This window comes from Fusarium phalaenopsidis (genome assembly GCF_050370095.1).
Source record: "Fusarium phalaenopsidis strain FUZ10S chromosome Unknown contig_32298, whole genome shotgun sequence".
Classification (NCBI taxonomy): domain Eukaryota; kingdom Fungi; phylum Ascomycota; class Sordariomycetes; order Hypocreales; family Nectriaceae; genus Fusarium; species Fusarium phalaenopsidis.
Window position 1 is genome coordinate 1,467,561 of NW_028145407.1, and position 18,256 is coordinate 1,485,816.

The window sequence follows — 18,256 nt, forward strand, 5'->3', positions numbered from 1 at the left end:
TACGCATAAATTTCAACGACCGAAGCCGAATTCGGACCCCGAATATGCCTTCAACAGGATAATGCCATACGCAGACCATGACCAACTGGAAGGAACTGGGAGAAGTCCCAGATTCTGAGGAAGAGGATGGATTCGAGAGCCAGGAGTTGCCGTCCCTGCCTGAGCCTACCCCTGCGAATACGACCAGCGAAATAGAAAATGAGGACGAAAGGGAAGAACCTATAGAAGGCAACACGCAGAAAGAGCAGGAACAGGACATCTGGGATGTTCCCGACTCCTCCCAAGGGCAGAATCACCTTGCTCCTGCAACAAAGACGCCTTCACGGATCCCCGATACGACGCCAAGACCAGACGATGCAGTCGACTTGATCTCTGATCCAGTATCCCCACTGTCTTCGCCTCTATCGTCCATACACTCCGATGTCGACCTGCTTGATATCGACCCTCTCAGCCTTGAGCACCCAGCGATAGATGCCGATTCCCACCCCGCGAATGACGTCCAAATATCGAGAAGCTATGTCGAGCGTTCATCACCACCCCCTCGACTTGTCGTCAGTCAGGAGTCTGCCCAACCCTTGTCCTCGTTGCCCCAAGTGGATGACAACCCTCCCCCTATGCAAAGCCAGGAACTGGGCCTTGACGATGAACGTGAGACGGCCCGCCAAACAGCTGTTCGCTACGAGCGTTCTCTTCGGCCCCGGAAACCGATTCAAGAGCGACCCTACGCCATTGAGATGTCATACTACTCCAACATTCTCAAGAAACATGGTGTCCGTCCCCTTAGACTTGCTATCGAAGGAGAGAAGCGACGCCGACAGCAAGCTGAGGAGGCCTCGCAAGACAAGGATTTCGAGGATGACAGTCAGGAGTCACAACTCCCAGATGTATCTGACGAGAGTCAGCTGAAAGGGCTGGAAGACTTTCTGGATGGATTGGGTAGTCTCAACATACCCTCACCCTCACCTCCCAAGACATCACCCCTGAACGATCGCGCTGGGCCTAGTAGCCAGGCGAGCTCAGCAGGAGACACCGAGAACACAAGCTTGGCTGGTGACGACCTTCCCAGCCTGAAAGACCTACTGAGGCGCCCCCCGATCTCAACCACAAAGCAGCGGGCGAAGAGAAAGTCCTCTCCTCTCCGATCATCAACGCGAAAGCGTAAGAGATACGATGTTGTTGACAGCGACCCCCTTGAGCCTGCATCAGCTCTCAGGTTGGTACCGGGGACTACAGACTCTCCTGCTGCACAGCGCAGCTCGAGACGAAGTGGCGAGGAGCCTCAACACGATGTTCAACCTCCCACATCGTTGCCTGCAGACCGGCCCTCCCAACAACCTTCCACACGCCTCTTCAGACGGCCTGCCTTGCTCATTCCAAGCGACTCTGAAGATGAACTTGCCCAGCCAGACACCAGTGTTCAACCAGACGACGAAGATTCTGTATCCGAGACGGAATCTAAGAGCGGCTCCGAGAGCGGCTCAGAACTCGTGAACACCGTGGGACGCCGAATCAGGGGCGTCCTTCCCGCATCATGGCTTCGACTGGATCAGCAAGCTGGCCGTGACAGAATTCAGAAGCCAACCCAAAATCGCCCAGTCCACCATTCTCCGGAGCGAGAGATTCGGCGCGGTGTGGCTCAGAGACGAATCGCATCACCGCATACTTCTACAGCCCCCCAAATCTTCTTCGAAGACTCTGACGATGAAGCCCCTGCTCCACCACCGGAAACCACCGATGATGTATTTCACAACCAGACACGGCTTGTCCTTGAAGAGGAGCCGATGGTTCTTGTCCCAGAGGAACTCTCTGACGATGGGGCGTCGGTGGTAGAGGATGACCACATTGACCCCATGTTTACCGGAAGAAAACGACAGTTGAAGCTCTCGGAATCCTTTCGTGGATCGCAAAAACGACCCAAGACAACACCAACACAACGAAAGCGTGTTCCACCAAGAGGCCCCCATCAACCCCGAATTACTAGCATGTTTCCTGGATCACAGGACAGTTCTCTGTCTGCAACTGAGCTTGTGAAGAAGAAGTATCGCCAGCCCACCTCACGCAAAACGTCGAAGCATGGAAAGAAACGGACAGGGAAACATGGAGGCAGACCGCCTGCCCCCCGACTCAGCATCCTTGATGTGGTTGAGCCCGACGCTCCTCGTTTCCTCAAGATTGCCGCTCGGTCTGCAACTCGACGTCAGGACATGGGCAGGTCTAGTCCAGGCAGGAAAGTTATCCAACTCGCCACTAGAGAGGACCATGTCGACGCTGTGTCTGTCTTGAACAATTGGAGGGCAGGCTCTATCGCTCAGCGCCCATCAGTCACTGCGGCCCGAAAAGCCAAGAAGACAAAACCGAGGGCATCGAAACAACCCTTACGTGAAACTTCTGGAAATGGCTCGTCAACTTCAAGGCGATTGCCTATGCTCTCGGCAGGACCAGCCCGCCGCCTTGTAAAACAGGTCAGCCAGGCCGGCTCGGTGAGATACCAGTCTGATAACACTGCACCGCAACCTCGAACGAAGCAGCAGCCACGTACCAATACCAACCTTGCTCGAAGCGGTTCTGGTGTCGCACGGCCGGCTCAACTGGAAATGGACGAAACAGACCAGTCAAGCAGCTTCGCCTTTAGAACAACCAAGAGACGTCTTGACCAACTATATCGAAAACAGCGTGGCGACCTTTCGGCTTCCAGCATCTTGACATTCGACAATGCCCCTGATACCTACTATCCTGCGAGCCCACCACCTGAAGACAACCCACTGCCACTTCGTGTTGTTGAGGAACCGCCTCCAGATCAGAGCAAGTCACGCTTCCGGAAGAGGACGAAACCCCAACGCATTGATGTTGAAGCACCCAAATTCAGCCGTGCGAATGATCCTATTCCGGTTGAGACCATCCCAATCCCCGAGCCTATCCAGTCAGTCGAGGTAGATGGAGAGAAGTTTCGGGGTCTGGGGCCATATGGCACCCAGTACACTCATCACTTTGAGACCTTTCCCTTGGATTCTCGCGTCTACTTCCACGAGTCAACGTTGATTGGACGCGGTGTTTTTGAGTCAGTGTTGACCCATCACGAACATCTGGGTGAGCTCCGATCACGGATATCATTCACTTTTGGCGACCAGGTCCTCCGATGGGGGCCTTGGGATGCCCAAGTGTCTTCGGAGCTCGGTGTTCTTCTCGACTCGATCGCTGATCAGCTGGAGCGTATCACGATAGAAGGAGACCCCCCAGACTCTATGTTCGTTCTAGGAGCGGCCAGATTCATCTTGAAATTCATGATGGAGTCGCTTAGCCTCACTGAACAGTCAAGTGCCAAATCATTTGGCTGTCGAACGCTCGAGGTGTTTGGTGGATTCAACAGCCGCATTAAAGCCCTCCTGGGGCGTCATGATGGCACCACACAACCTCGGTATTCTCTAATTACAAGCGTCTACGATCAATTGATCTTGTATGTCCTCCTGGCTCTGAAACTGTGTCAGAACGACGCATCTTTGGTGGGCGAGCAATTTCAAATGGAGGATCTGCTCAAGGACTTGTCCAAAACCGCCATCTCGTCGCTCATCATAAATGGTACGGACCAACTCAGGCAAGCATACAATGATCTTGGAAATTCCCGGGTACGAGATCGAGGCTTGAGGGACGACATGCCAGTTGTTCATTCCTGGGTCACCGTCATGAAGGCGCTCGAGCAAGCTCGGATTCCTCGGTCGTCCTTCTGGGACGTCATGTATTCTGTCATGGCCACCCCTGAGGCTGTCACAAGTATCGACGCAAGCGATCATGAGCGTCTCTGGAAGAACATGTTTGCTCTCCTCCCACTCACAGAGTTCAATGACAAGGGCCTCCTCATTGCTGGCAGTAGGCATGATACCGCTGTTGACGGCTGGGCACTCCCCCAGAAGCTGCTGAAGAAGGTTTTCCAGGTCTACAAGGACAATCCTCGCCAATCCCCCAGCTTCAATAACTACTGCCGTGCTTTGGTTGGACGCTGCCACTATCTTGTTCAGCAATGGGGTTGGCGCAAGTGCGTGGCGGTGATAGGCGTTATCTTCGACTTCTTTGGGTCGCAGAATCTCGCCCATCTTCGCAATGAAGAGGTATATCAGTCTTCCAAATTCTTGGAAGAGTTGGGCGGCAGACCTTCGTTGGCGGTTGAAAAGGCCGACAAGTGCTTCCATATCTTCTTGAAGCTCGTTGCTCTGAGTATCAAGAAGTTGAGTGAAATCCGGTCACTCAACGACATCCGCAACTTGGTCGCTCGCACGATGCCGAACCACAACCGCCAACTCCTCAAGGAACAGACAATCCACGAACGCGACCTGGCTGCTCTGCGAAATCATCACGACCTCCTCTGCACCCTGTTTTGGGCCTCCCCACCTGACCTTCGCCCAGGCGCTCACTTGATTGAGCGGCTTGTGGCCCCCGCAACCTCTCACAAAGAGGCGTGCTTGATCAACCTACGGGCCTGGAATCAGCTGGCGAGGTTCATCATCTCATCCGGTGAAGCAACCACCTCATTCAAACCGTTTATTCAGTGGCGAAATACCTTCTTCCAGGCCATGATGGCGCAGTTTGATTCAGTGCAGTCGGATATGCAGCAGCAATTCTTGGCCTTGTCTAAGGATTCGAGCAAAGCAGTCAGCCGTGATATGCTTGATGCCATGGTAGCGATGAATAGGGCAGCCGTGATGGATGTGCTCCATCTCTCTGTGACGGCCTCTTTGGATGTCATGAGACATGCCCCAAATCTGGAGGCTGGCACCTTTGCCCTGAACACCCTCCAACTGCAGCAAGTATTCAAGCACTTTGGCACCTGCCCTCCTCAACTGGACTGGTCCATTCTTCAAGCCTCGCTGGCCACTCTGGAGATTTTCCTGTCTCGTATCGACGAGTTCAAGGATGATGAGGAAAGCCAACAGAGCGAGAGTCAGATCCTGAACTCGGCACAGGCGGACGATGCCATCCTGGTACTCGACCATGACCTGTCGAGCAGCTACTTTTCAATGGCAAGATGCATTCTATCTTCCCGCGAAGAGGGCCAATTGTCCTACAATTCGGCCATTGAAAAATCGCAGTGTACCGAACAGGTCATTACTCTATCAGCAAGGCTTGCAGTACGGTTCATCAACGGCGGCCTCCTACGGCTTTCGGACATGTTCAAGTATGGAAAGTATGGTCTATTTGAAGATGCGCCGGTTAGTATCAGTCTCGAGCAACGACGATCACTGGTCTTGTTCATGACAACGCTCCTCAAGCATGGGTTTGATGATTTCAGCGAAGCTGGCTTCACCCCGTCAGATGTCTGGGCACTGTCGATTGTCAAACCACGGCGGTACCTGACATATGAGAACCAGTTTGCAGAAGAGCTCCGGCGGCAGCAGAAAGACTTTGTCCCAGAAGCAGTTACCGGACTAGCCATTAACCCTGACTACAACACCAACCGGGACCTGTTCGAATTCATGATATCCTGGATGCGCAGGTCTCTGCGGGATGCTGGGCCGGCGCTCAGGAAGATCATCCTTTCGGAGCACTCTAAAACGCTAAAGTCAGTGATGCAGCGAATCAAGGGGGACTTGCGAACGGTGGCCCAGGATGCATCGGAACATCATGATTATGTGGTTTTCATCCGAGACATCATCTCCCTCATCAGGGCTCACGGATCCGAGATTTGCACAGTTGACGACTTCTTCTACCAGATCAGCAAAGAGTATTCACCCTCGGTTCAAGATCCCCAGCTCCAGGTGGCTGGTATGATGTCTTATGGGCTTCGACTGGGCGAGGGCGACACAAGGGTCGCTCACCAACTCTTCTTCTTCCTCTTCAACAACTTCAAGATGTCCTTGATCAATGACAAGCTGCGAGATGAGGTTGTACTGCTGCGCAAAGGGATGGAGAATCCGGGTATCATGTGGTTCATCCTGGGCAAGATGGTGCCAGCCATGATACATGCAGCGGTTGCTGAGAGTTCTGCTTATCCGATGATTGACGTTTATGTGGAGGCGCTCCGAGTACTGTTGACTCAGAATGCTCTTCCCCACGTACTGTCTGAAGCTGACACACCTCATCTACTCGTCACGCTGCAGGCTCTTGTCGGTTGTCTGAATCAACTTGGCCAAAACAGCGGGCCACTGGAAGCTGAGAGGGTACACTTGATTACACAGTTGCTATCAATGTCGAACTACATCTGGCTGTCCGTTCGAGGCCTGGCTTTATCGCAGGCAACTTGCGAGTCTTGGGAGGATATCACTCTGTTGCTCAAGGAGGCAAGGTCTGGATTCGCTAGAGCCGAGTCATACATATTGGAGACGATGGAACTTGAGGACTACTCGCTCGACGCAGGGCTCCTTCTTTCGGGTTTCCGAAGACCGACAACCAGGACGCCCCAAGTTGATGAACATGCCAAGAGTTTCGCCGACAACATTGTTAACGACGTGCGAAGGAACTGGGTCACAACGGGAACCAAGATCACTATTCAAGCCCCCGGAAAAGGACGAGGGTTCCCTTCAACACAGTCCGGACAGGGGACAGCTGCACCGGTTTGGCAGGACTGGGTGTTGGTGAAGGACTTGTACGAGCGGGTGAGAACATGGAACCACTGGTGGGATGAAGTGTTTGGGGAAGAGTCGACGAGTACGAGGCCGTATACATGTGTTTTATTGTTTTGAAGAGCATGGCATAGTTAGGCGTTGGGGAATGATGCTTTTAGACGATAGGTATGCATGTGGTTTGTATAAAGTATACCACTGGATTGGGGCGTTTGACGGCATATAGTTTTGCCTAAAAGAATCTAAGAGTTGACCAAAAACTTGTACAATGAATTTAATTAAATTCATTTCCAAATATTATCTGTGAGAAGAGAGAAGTTGTCAGAGTTGATGTGATGGTTAGTCTCCAAGTCCATGACTCGGCCGAGAATTTCCCGAGTGACGTACCTGCCTACAGACGCGCCAAACGCGTCTCCCCTTGATCCTCGAGGCGCTTGGGGGCGACCTTGACAACTTCAACACCAACCAATTCCATCCAAAACAGTCATTCCTCGTCAGAATAGGGAGACAACCATGTCGTCCCTCTTTCGTCTTCCTGACGAGGTCATCTTGACCCCGTTATTCCAATCCTTTCCCTGTCGCGAACACCAGATCCGATCCCTAGCAACGCTTCTCCATGTATGTTGACCAAGCTACCTCTTCACGATATCACCAAAGCTGACCGTCTCTACAGCCCGATGCAGCTCCCTGTCGAAACCTCGTCGTCCACGGCGCAACAGCAACAGGTAAATCCGCCATCGTGACCCAGCTCGTCTCCCAACTCGTCACCAGCGTCAACGCCGACGCCGAGTCGGGCGGTCTCCAAGCCGCCGTAGTCAACTCTGTGCAGTGCATCACGGGGCGGCACCTGTTTGAACGCATCGTCGGGGAGGTGGCCAAGGCGCTCGAGTGGGAGGATGTGCCGCGGCGGTGCGAGACGCTGGCGCAGCTGACGGTTGAGATGGTCAAGATGGTTGGGTATCCTGAGAGGGATCCTAGGTGGAGGTTTATGTTGGTGTTGGATGCTATTGATGGGCAGAGGGATGCGCCTCCTACCTTGCTACCGGCTCTGGCACGGCTGTCCGAGATTGTGAGTTGCTACATGTTATACATTGGACATATGGAGTGGAAGCTAACCCATCTAGATCCCTCGCCTTACCTGCGTCTTCATCGTCACGTCTCCTCCCGCCGGCTTCCTACGATCACCTACATCAGCACACCTCAACTTCCCTCCCTACGCCAAAGCCGAATTCGTCCGCATCCTCTCCCTCACACCACCAAGTCCCATTCTGGGGCACTCGCAACAAGAGACGTCAGATCTCTGGACACGCTTCTGCGCTGCCGTTCACGACTCTCTAACGAAATCGGCCTCCCGAACGCTCCCTTCCTTCCGCCACAGCTGCCATGCTCTCTGGCCGCGGTTCACAGCGCCGATTCTGGCGGGCACGCACACACCCAAGGAGTTTTCCAAGCTGCTCATCGCAGGGAGGGTGCACTTTCAGGACGAGTCTCTTCTGAACCCGAGTATCGTCTCGGTTAGGCTAAAGGATAAGCCTGCCGATGCTATTGCGACTACGAGACCCTCAGCTTCAGCCACAGAAATCACAAATCTCCTCCCTACCACGGCTCGTCTCCTCCTCCTCGCCGCCTATCTCGCCTCCCACAACGCTACTCGTCACGATCTCACACTCTTTTCTACATATAATCATGGGCGAAAGCGACGGCGTGGCGGCATAGTTGCAAGGGGGCCCTCTCGTACCAAGCACCGCAAAATCGCACGGAAACTACTCGGTGCCCACGCTTTTGTCTTGGAACGCATGATGGCCATCTTTACAGCTGTGAGAACTGAGTGGGCAGACGGCACAGCGGTGGGAGCAGCTGGTCTAGACTGTGACGTGGGCATGGCCATCTCAACACTTGCAAGTCTGCGATTACTGACCCGTGTGGGTGGCGCCGGAGATGTCATGGATCGTGGTGGCAAGTGGAGGATCAATGTTGCATGGGAGGTGATACGAGGCATAGGGAGGAGCATAGGGGTCGAGGTGGAGGAGTGGCTGATAGATTAATTACTAATGCCTGATGTGAAGACGACATCAGCATCTCTAATACCTCATCATCATCTTGTCACATCTACCCCTGAGATTATTCCATATCATTCATGTATTGCATGAGCTGCGAACCGTATCCCGTCTATCAAAAAACGTCCACATTCCATATCCACGTAATGATACAGTGCATCATCAAGCGCCTCCTGAGAGGAGCTGAAAGAGCATATCCCATCCATCCGTCCGTCCATCAATCCATTCCTGCGTCTCAAGAAAAACGCCAATCCATGATATGTCATACAAAAAGCGGTCCACGTCCATAGGTAGTCTAGATATCCGGACGAGAAAAAAAAAGCACAACATCCCTTCTTTCAAACAAAGATCCCAGCTCCATTCTTTTTGTTGTTGAAAATAAAAGAGGTTAATCAATTAGAAACGCCGAAAAACCGACGGAGAAGAGGAACCCAAAACTTCAAAACCTAGGGGGAGGTTTCTCTGTCTCCATCATGAGACACCGGCGATCTTGTCTCCAGTCCGCCATGTGTCTTCCTGCTTGGTGCCTGGAGGAAGCCAGCCTCCGTTGCTGTTGACACGACCGCGGTTACGGCTACCGCTGTCGTCCGTCTTCTTCGAGTCGTCTGAGGAGGCGTCGCGGCCATAGTAGCCCTCGTGGTAAGGGTGGGGGTTGACCTCAGTGCTCAGGGGGGAGGCCACAATCGGGCGTATCCCCTTGTTAGAGATGGGCAATATTGAAGTCTTGTTGGAATCTGTCATCGTTTGGGCCTTGTGGTCCGCCTTGTTGCCCCCCTTCGTTCGGTCGTACAGATACAGTCCCAAGAATGTGAGGGCGATACCAACGGCCTGGATGGGCGTCGTGGGGCTTCGGAACCAGAGGATGGCCATGACAATGACAAAGACACGCTTAATCAGACTGGCGACTGAATACGTGACGGGAGAGACCATCGAGAGAAGGATGAAGGCGAGGATGTTCTGGCCAAAGTGAAACACGCCGTTGAAGACAAACTCGAGCGTCAGTCGACCGTGATCCATGGAATTGGGTTGCTCGGACAAGTCGATCGAGCCTTCGTGGTAAAAGTTCTTCAGCAGAGCGAATCCCTCGGACCAAAACCAAATGGGCAAGGTGATGATGAAAGCCAGACCAGAGGAATAGCAGAGCAGGTTGAGCTTGTCCAGCTTCTTTGACCGGCTGTTTGGAGCCTCAGCCTCGGCCTTGGCAGCCTCGTTGAACAGGTACTTGGAGAAGATATTTTGAGTGACGAAGATCATTGTGGCTAGGAGAGCGTGAATAACACCGCTGAGCTCTCCGCCATACTTCGCCTTGCCAGAGCATGCCAACATTACACCAACCGTCAGAGGGATGAGAGACAGATAGGTCGCCTTGGGGTAGCGGATGTCGTACACGATTCTATAAGCGAGAACGGTAAAGAGGGGCGAGAGACCCTTGATGGTGTGGACGAGCGATACGGGAATCTTGGAGGTGGCCGTGGAACTGAGAAGGTGACCACCGATCATGAAGGCAGACAGGGGGAGAGTAGTCGTGATGACCTCGCGCGTCGGTTTTCGAATCGGGTGTTTGAGAGCTGTGATCTTGGTTCGCAAAACGGGGAAGAGAACGGCAAGCCATGCCATGAAGACACATAGCGACGAGACAAAGGCGAATTGGACGAGGGTCAGTGTCGCAGGCTTGTTAAAGGCGATGAGGATCGACTTTGACGAGGTGTTTGTGAGGGCAGACGAGGTGTACCACAGCAGGCACAGGATCTGCGTAGTGCAACATGCAGGTTAGCACTTGAGGAGAGGTCTTGGCCTCGAGATCTTGGAGACTCGAGACGGGATCAAGGTAGGACGGGGGGAGATGGGCGTACGACGAGCTTTGGAGAGACGGGAGCGCGCAGGGCATCGGCGATCTCCTGGGCGTTCTGGCTGACGCTGCCATTGCGGGCGCGTATTGTGCGGATAGCGTCAGTGAGGCTCTTCTGGCGGTTGTGCCTGTGGGAGCCCGTCGAGACGGGGAGCCATCGATCCGAGGGGCGAGGCGGCGCGCCGTTGGACCAGCCGGGAGGGTTTCGAGGGCTCGGCGATCGCGAGTTGCCCACGGGCGTGTCGATGAAGTCGGGGAACTTTTCCATCACAGGACGGACCGCGGGGGGTCTCGGGGAGAGGGACGAGATTGGACGGTTCGCGAGATGATGACCAGGAGACGTCGTCTAACGAGGCGCAACGAGAGAGATGGTCGAGGAGTTGGAGGTTAGAGCTGTGAACCAGAGAGGCCACACAGCCAACGGCGAGAGCGTGATTCGATAACGAGCGACGAGGGAAGATAGCAGGAGAAACGTAATGTCGTCAAGGAATCCGTTTACTCATTGCTTATCGAACAAAACGAAGCAGGTGAGATGTTGGTTGTTAGATGACGAGGCCGGGTCCGTCCGAGACCTTGGAGACGAGATCCAAGACAAATAGAAGTAAGAAAAGCGGGATGGCTTCCGAAAACGTCTGGGAACGTCGCAATTGCTCGTGACCCTGACTGGTGATCGGATCCAAGATCGGATACGAAGAGAGAGAAGGAAGCTGCTTTTGCTGCGACGATGCAACCACAACCAACTGCGATTAATTATGGAATGGATGACCTTTCACACGTCAAAGCGGGCGGGCATACCAAGGCTATAATTAAACCAAAGGGGCGCCAAGCTCCATACGAATCGAAGACAGATAAACTGCAACTTCGGGGGCCACGGGGGTTATCTACAGGGGGACAAGTTAGACAAGGGGGGGAGGGGTTGGGTTACGTGGCGCGTCAGCTCTAGCCGCGGTTGTCCCGATAGCCGCGGTATTGCGCTAATCACGATAAGCTGATAGCGAGCTACAGCCGCGCGGGCAGCGCGTCGACATTTTTTTCTTGGGGAAGTTGCCCATCGACGAGTCGCGCAAAACGAGACTCCACCTCAAAGCACCAGCACCAGCACCAGACCTGGAGCATCAGCCTCTGGCGCATCGACCTCGAAATCATTCCATCGCCTCCTTGACACACGATCGGGCGCCTCGTCACATATTCGGGAATGGGAAGGGACCCGAAGCAGTTCATCATCACCCTCGCTGCCTTCTACGCCCTGTTCCAGCTCACCACCCAGGTCTCCAATCCCGCCGCGGGCCGAAACCAGTTCCTCGTCGCGACGACTTTGTCGCCAATCCACATTCGCCATGGCGGCCCCAAAGATGACCAAGAACCAGATGCGGAGGGCAAAGAAGAAGGAGCAGAAGAAGGCGCAAGCAGAGGTGCGATCATCCAATCTGTCTCTCCCTCGATCGTATACTGACGCGACGCAGGCTGCCGCTACCAAGACCGAAGAGGCCACCGATGACTCCAAGCCGAAAGAAGATGAATCCGCCACCGAATCCGCGTCGGATCTCCAAGTCAAGGATAAGCCCGAGTCGGAAGTCGCCCCTGTCGATGCTCTGATTCTTGACGATAGTCTGGAGGAGGACCCGGTCTTTGCGATGTACAAGGACATCTTCAGCAAGTTCGGCGCGTCTATGGACGAAGATGAGGTTGCCAAGGAGGCCAATGCCGGAAACCAAGGGACCGTGTTTTTCGACGACGACGACGATATCCCCGACGAAGATGAGGAGTCCGCCCAGCCCAAGATGTCCAAGAAGAAGAGGAAGCAGCTCAACAAGCTCTCCATCGCCGAGCTCAAGGCTTTGGTCAAGATCCCCGAGGTGGTCGAGTGGCAAGATGTTTCATCATCGGATCCCCGCCTGCTCGTCCAGATCAAGGCTCAGCGAAACGTGGTACCGGTCCCAACCCACTGGTCCCTGAAGCGAGAATACCTCTCCTCCAAGAGGGGTATTGAGAAGCCGCCCTTCCGTCTCCCCACCTTCATCGCCGAGACCGGCATCACCGAGATGCGCGACGCCGTCCTCGAGAAGCAAGCCGAGCAGTCATTGAAGCAGAAGCAGCGCGAACGTGTCGCCCCCAAGATGGGAAAGCTCGACATTGACTACCAGAAGCTCTACGACGCCTTCTTCCGCTTCCAGACCAAGCCTGAGTTGACGCGATTTGGTGAGGTGTACTACGAGGGCAAGGAGACTGAGGTCGATTATCAACATTTCCGCCCTGGTGACCTGAGTGAAAACACAAAGGAAGCCCTGGGAATGCCTCCTGGCGCACCGCCACCCTGGCTTATCAACCAACAAAGATTTGGCCCTCCTCCTTCCTATCCTACGCTAAAAATCCCCGGTCTGAATGCGCCACCACCCTCAGGAGGTTCATGGGGCTTCCACCCCGGCGGCTGGGGCAAACCACCAGTTGACGAGTTCAACCGCCCCCTGTTCGGTGGTGACGTGTTTGGCCTCACTGGTCAGAGCGGCGGACAGGGCCAGTCAGGGGCTCAAGCAGCAGCAGCTGCCGGTGAGCCTGTTGAGCGCACCCTCTGGGGTGAGCTACAACCCCGTGAAGAAGAGTCCGAGGAGGAGGAGGAGTCAGACGAAGAAGAGGAGGAAGAGGAAGAGGAGGACACAGCCGGTGGCTTGGAGACACCGAGTGGCCTTGAGACTCCTGGCGGTTATGCCAGCACAGTACAGCCTGACTACGGCCAAGGAGTCGAGACATCTATTGCCGGAGAAATGGATCTCCGCAAGGAGCGCCGCGGCTACGACACAGAGGAGTCGAGCGCTCCCCGGTCCGCCTACACCATCTTGCCCGAGCGCCAAGTCCGCGCTGAAGGCTTCTTTGGTAGCGACCGTGTCTATGACCTCAAGCAAGCGCAACGATCAGGCATGCCGGTTCTGGGCGCCGATGACGACTCCCGCAAACGCAAGAAGCCTGGCGACATTGACGTGGCCCTCGACGTGGACTCACTACACCAGAATGACGGCATCAGCAAGGATGACCTGCGGCGCAAGTTCGATGAGGGCAAGAAGGAGGAGGGCCTCGGTGCCAAGTGGGCGTACGACGATGACCTGAGCGAGATGATCGCCCAGGAGAGTCGAAAGAGGCAGAAGACGGAGGCGGAGCGGAACGAGAAGAGAAGGGAAGGCAGGAGATATTAATGTACTGATAGTCGAGCTTGGAGCGGGTTGGCTGGTGGTGAATCTGTATCATGGGTGCTGGGCCGGAGCCGGGTCTTGGCTGGCGTTTATTTCTTTTGCGATGCCGTTTAATGGCAAGAATAGGACAAATACCATGCTTGTTGAGGTTTGAAAAGTGCACTCGAGGTATGGAAGTAGTGTAAATATCAAACATGTTGAAGATGCCTTTCCATGGAGCGTCGGGTGGTAGGGTTTGGGCCAGGTCCTCGTATCACCCTGATTTACGTTCCGTCTTCAGCTAGAAGCATCGAGGACTATGATCGACTCATTCGGCGGCGACCTGAACTGGGTATCCAGCGTTGCATCCAGGATCGAGAAGCCTGGAGATAAACGAGGCTGCCATGTAAGACACCCTTTGTAGAGGCTGTCAAATCAGCGGTACCTAATCGTCAGCCACACTTAGAGTTTGAGCAACCTCGGCCGAGGAGGCAAAATACTCAAGATATCGAGCCATCTTGAGGACCAGCTCCCTGTATCGAGTTGAATATGGGCATCAAGGGAGCGCCTTGGCTCCAGTTGGTCAAGCTGCCGACTTCATTCTTCGTGGAGTTCAAGACTAGGTGAACCATTAGTGGTCTAGAAGATCCCATTGAAATCCCATCTTTCACCTTCCGAGTCAGTCATTTGCGTTTGGTATAGTCATCAAGGTAAAGTAGATTACGTACTTGTATAGGCACCACTCAGCTGTTATATCGAGTGAGGTCACGAGACGCTGGTTGCCTCCTATGGAAGTCCGAGATCGACCCTCTCTCGGATTCGGTGGGTTTGATGCTTGGGGTGAGAGATTGATGTGTATATTCAGTAGCCTCTTTTGAGAAATATCATGCTGTATTGTTGTTGCCGGGTCCAAAGCCTGCTTCAATGGAGCCAGTGTGTGTTCCTTACCCTCAACCGGCCTCGTGCGACCTCGGTTGTGTTGAGACGTTTCTGGGCCAAAGCGCAGCTAAGGCATCAACTTGCAATGCCGTGATACCAGTTACCGGACAGAAATAAGTCCAGAGCACTCTTATATGCCTACAGCTTATCGTTAGTGAAACCCCTTGGCTTGCCAATCCCTAGCAGCGTCTCCTCCATATTGCAGGGGAAGCATTTCGGGAACCACAAGCTCGCGTCATACACAGTCTATGTGCCGAAGTATGGAGCATAGATGCATTCAAGGGTATTTAATGAAGATGGACTGGTAGCCTAACTCAACCCTGCCAGCGTCGAAGGGTAGAAGCAATGCCATGATCCTTGACATGGAGGGAAGGCAGCATGCATAGGGCCCCAACACTCGTGGGACCAGGACGTTGAGAGATGCTTCAAGACCAGAACGTCTTTGGGTCGGTTTATTTTGAGATATGTGGTAATGAAAGTGCTTGCGACCGTGTTATTCACGATGATATTGATGGTGGAAGTGCCTCTGGTTCTCGTCATGACAACCGAGAACATGCGAAAGTGGGAACGGAAATGCTCGTCCATGTTGGCATCAAGAAACCTGAAATGATAGGAACAAGGTGCTTACTTGATATGTTGAAAGTCCCTGGAGACGGAATCCGTGCAATCACTCAAGTTGGATAATACTTGGCTCATAATGCTGGGATGCTAGTCGACTTACCTGAGATGCGATGGATAGGGACGTGGCAGAACTCGAAGCATAATGCCCCGGAAACTAATTCGATTTTAGCGGTTTCCAATTTATCTAGGTGAATTTTAGATGACCCAGGCGGCGAGGCCATTGATGCTGGTCGATCTATTCATGGAGAGGAGACGCCAATGTGGGTGATAGTTGTCATGGCAAGCTTCTCGCCCAGCATAGTCACTCTCGATAGCGATCTGCTGCCGAACCATGTCCTCAAGTGAATTTTCTTTCCCGATGTGTTTCTAGATGCTCAAAATTAGCTGGAAACCTCGCCTAACATGATTTTCACCGTTGCAGGGCCAAACTTGATAGAGGTCATGATGGAGGCTCTTGGAGGCGCACTGTAGGTTACAGACGGCATCCACTCGCCCCGCATGTCTCTTGGAGACCATTTCTCTGCGGTTGAAGGTTGTTGGGATTGCTCAGCAAGAGTCTTGGATGATTGATCGGACGCGTCCAGTACACCGTCGTCAGTGTTGGCTTTGCAGAAGATGGCATTGATCGCCCTCAATCGAGGGACAGTGTCGCTGGAGGTTGTTCCTCATGTGGAGCACGTGAGCTTGGGGGAACAACGGAAGGTGCGAATGCCAATCGATAGGTAGTCGCCGATGAGAGAACTTGATCGTGATGGAGTTTGGTAACGAGCGAGGCAAGAGCAATCTTCATCACAACACTCTATAGAACTTGCACACTTATCTATCTCTCTTCGCTGGTGATACCCATCTCAGCACACTAGTTGGCAATTTAACACTATTGGATTTCACTAGGCTAATTAATTTTTAGCTGGTATCGGGTGCTTTTCGCAACTCTCATCAATTGATCTTGGCCAGTCCTGGCGGTCTGCGCATCGTCAGCTCGCGCGATCGCTCTGGCTGCTGTTTGTCGACCATGAGATGCAACGTCGGTAGTCTTGTATCCCCTCAACGGCCTTTTTTGCTCCCAACAGAAACCGTACTCCATCAATTTCATCTATTCTGAATAGTGTTTCAAAGATTTTAGCCTTAAACACAGACGTTGAGTAATTTTAAATGCGATTATTACGAGAGACGCGGCCCTCCCACGATGCCCAGAATGACTATGAGGAACACGAGGTCTTGAGTCTGAAGCGATCATGGAAACAAAAGAGGATGACATTCCAGCGCGACTGCCTGGTAGCCCATGCATTTTGCCTACCTATGTATCTACGACCGAGGCAGCCACAAGACCACATTTTATTAACAGAACTCCATACCTAGATATAGCCATTGCGCCCTCCAGCATTCTCATGAATGGTATGCTTGCAATCATCATGCGAGCTAGTCTGGCATCGCGCACCTTACAGCACGAGAGCATCCGGAAGGACATGACACCTATTGAAGTAGGACAATCTTCAAGCCCGACGGTCATAGTGTCACCCAAGCCGCTCTTGATCACAATGGATCGCTACACTATTGCTAATCCTCTGGCATAAAGGCCCGATTGGTGATTGGGATCCCGTATTCTCGCACGCACGGCATGATTCCAATTTATCTTCATTTTGCCATGGGTATTTATTGGGCTTTTGAGTTTCCTTCCTGCGACTTTGAAAGTATCGACTGGGCCTCGCCGAGATCATGATAGCGGCCTTTCTTCTGAAAGCAGCAGCAATAACCGTACAATACTCCGAAGAGGTCTCGGGGCAGTTCTCGATAATCTGGGTCTTGTTGCTTGAACGCCGTGCTCGACTCGATATTGGGGTACCTTGAACAAAGCCTTTTATTGCACAGATGCCCGATGGATCATCTCCTCTCTAGTATTTAAATTATGCTCCCTGACACCACTGGCTAAATGTCAAATTACTTGGCCATCCCCTCTCTCTTCAACAGCTGCATCACCGACATCGAGGAGCTAGGAACCGGGAAGGCTAGGTAAAGCTCGTCGAAATTGTTGGTATCAATTGTGCACTTGGTGACGCCTTCAAAAGAAGCCACCAGGCACACCGAACCTCGCCAATCTCATACTACTCTACTCCATCCCATGCTACACTCTGGTTCGGAGTCCCCAATATTCATCGCTGGCTTCCCATATCGAGACACCATCCATGGCGTATCGGGACAATAGCTACCAGATCCGCTCATAACCGAAGAAGCAAAGTCCGGCATGCCTATTAATCACAGAACCGGCTCCGTGAAGTGGAACGATAGATATCGACTGAAAACATGCAGAATGGCCTGAAAACTCAGATATGGCTCTCGCAAGCTCGCTCTACCTCGACATACAATGGCGATTTGGCCTGAGGTCGACCACGTTGCAACCCAGGCTTGGATCCTGGTGAAACTGGGGACCCTTGAAACACCCGTTGTGCTTTCATAGTGTCCTTCAAGGGGAGAAAGTAGTCACTTCGTCTTCCTTCTTACAGGAGAGAGTTTCGCCAGGCAAGCCGTTCTAGGTTGCCAGTATCGCCATCCTTAACTCGACGACTCCAACGACCATTTCTGTTTATGAGTAGCTGGGCTAAGATGAGTTCGATATGAGAGTAAAGACACGGGTTTTCCCAGCGGACAGGGTCATAGAAGCCCCAGATTGTTGACCCCATGTTTTATGCCCCAGCCTTCTCGGCATGCCACCCGTCACCAACGTCAATCAGGGTCAAATGCCGTTACTGGCGGGGTTTAGGAAGCTCCAGATAACTCAGAGCCTAGAAAAGAGGTGTAGAACTCGAACAGACCAGTCTGTCTGGCTATCTAGATGAGGCGTAGGCTATACCGCAGCAATGGAGGAACCGTTCTTAAGCCCAGAATTGTGATAAGATCATCACGGCGTCCCTCAAGCCTCTTAAAGGGATATTCGCTCTGCCCACAAGAGTATAGTTTTCTTAAAGTGCCCTACGGGACTATGGAAGCATGGTGCCTTCAAGATCGATACGGCCTCTATCAAGCCACCCTGGGCATGTCCTTAACCCTAAGCAAATATCGCAATTGCCGACTGTGGGC

General features: G+C 53.1%; 3 protein-coding genes across 3 annotated transcripts; 2 read left to right on the forward strand and 1 right to left on the reverse strand.

Moving 5' to 3' along the window:
• Nucleotides 1–77: 77 nt before the first annotated feature.
• On the forward strand, nt 78–8,596 carry LRP88_07017 (Mus7/MMS22 family-domain-containing protein; the record flags this gene model as incomplete). The annotated part of the gene is made up of 4 exons (XM_083243554.1): nt 78–6,584; nt 7,050–7,169; nt 7,225–7,620; nt 7,676–8,596. The coding sequence occupies 4 exons, from the start codon at nt 78–80 to the stop codon at nt 8,594–8,596; spliced, it is 7,944 nt and encodes a 2,647-aa protein (XP_083100778.1).
• A 483-nt stretch (nt 8,597–9,079) lies between these two features.
• LRP88_07018 (triose-phosphate transporter family-domain-containing protein) lies at nt 9,080–10,725 on the reverse strand (the record flags this gene model as incomplete). The annotated part of the gene is made up of 2 exons (XM_083243555.1): nt 9,080–10,357; nt 10,462–10,725. The coding sequence occupies 2 exons, from the start codon at nt 10,723–10,725 to the stop codon at nt 9,080–9,082; spliced, it is 1,542 nt and encodes a 513-aa protein (XP_083100779.1).
• Nucleotides 10,726–11,794: 1,069 nt separating this feature from the next.
• Nucleotides 11,795–13,645, forward strand: LRP88_07019 (U2 snRNP complex subunit CUS1; the record flags this gene model as incomplete). The annotated part of the gene is made up of 2 exons (XM_083243556.1): nt 11,795–11,869; nt 11,921–13,645. 2 exons carry the CDS (start codon nt 11,795–11,797, stop codon nt 13,643–13,645), a joined length of 1,800 nt encoding a protein of 599 aa, XP_083100780.1.
• Between the last annotated feature and the right edge of the window lie 4,611 nt (nt 13,646–18,256).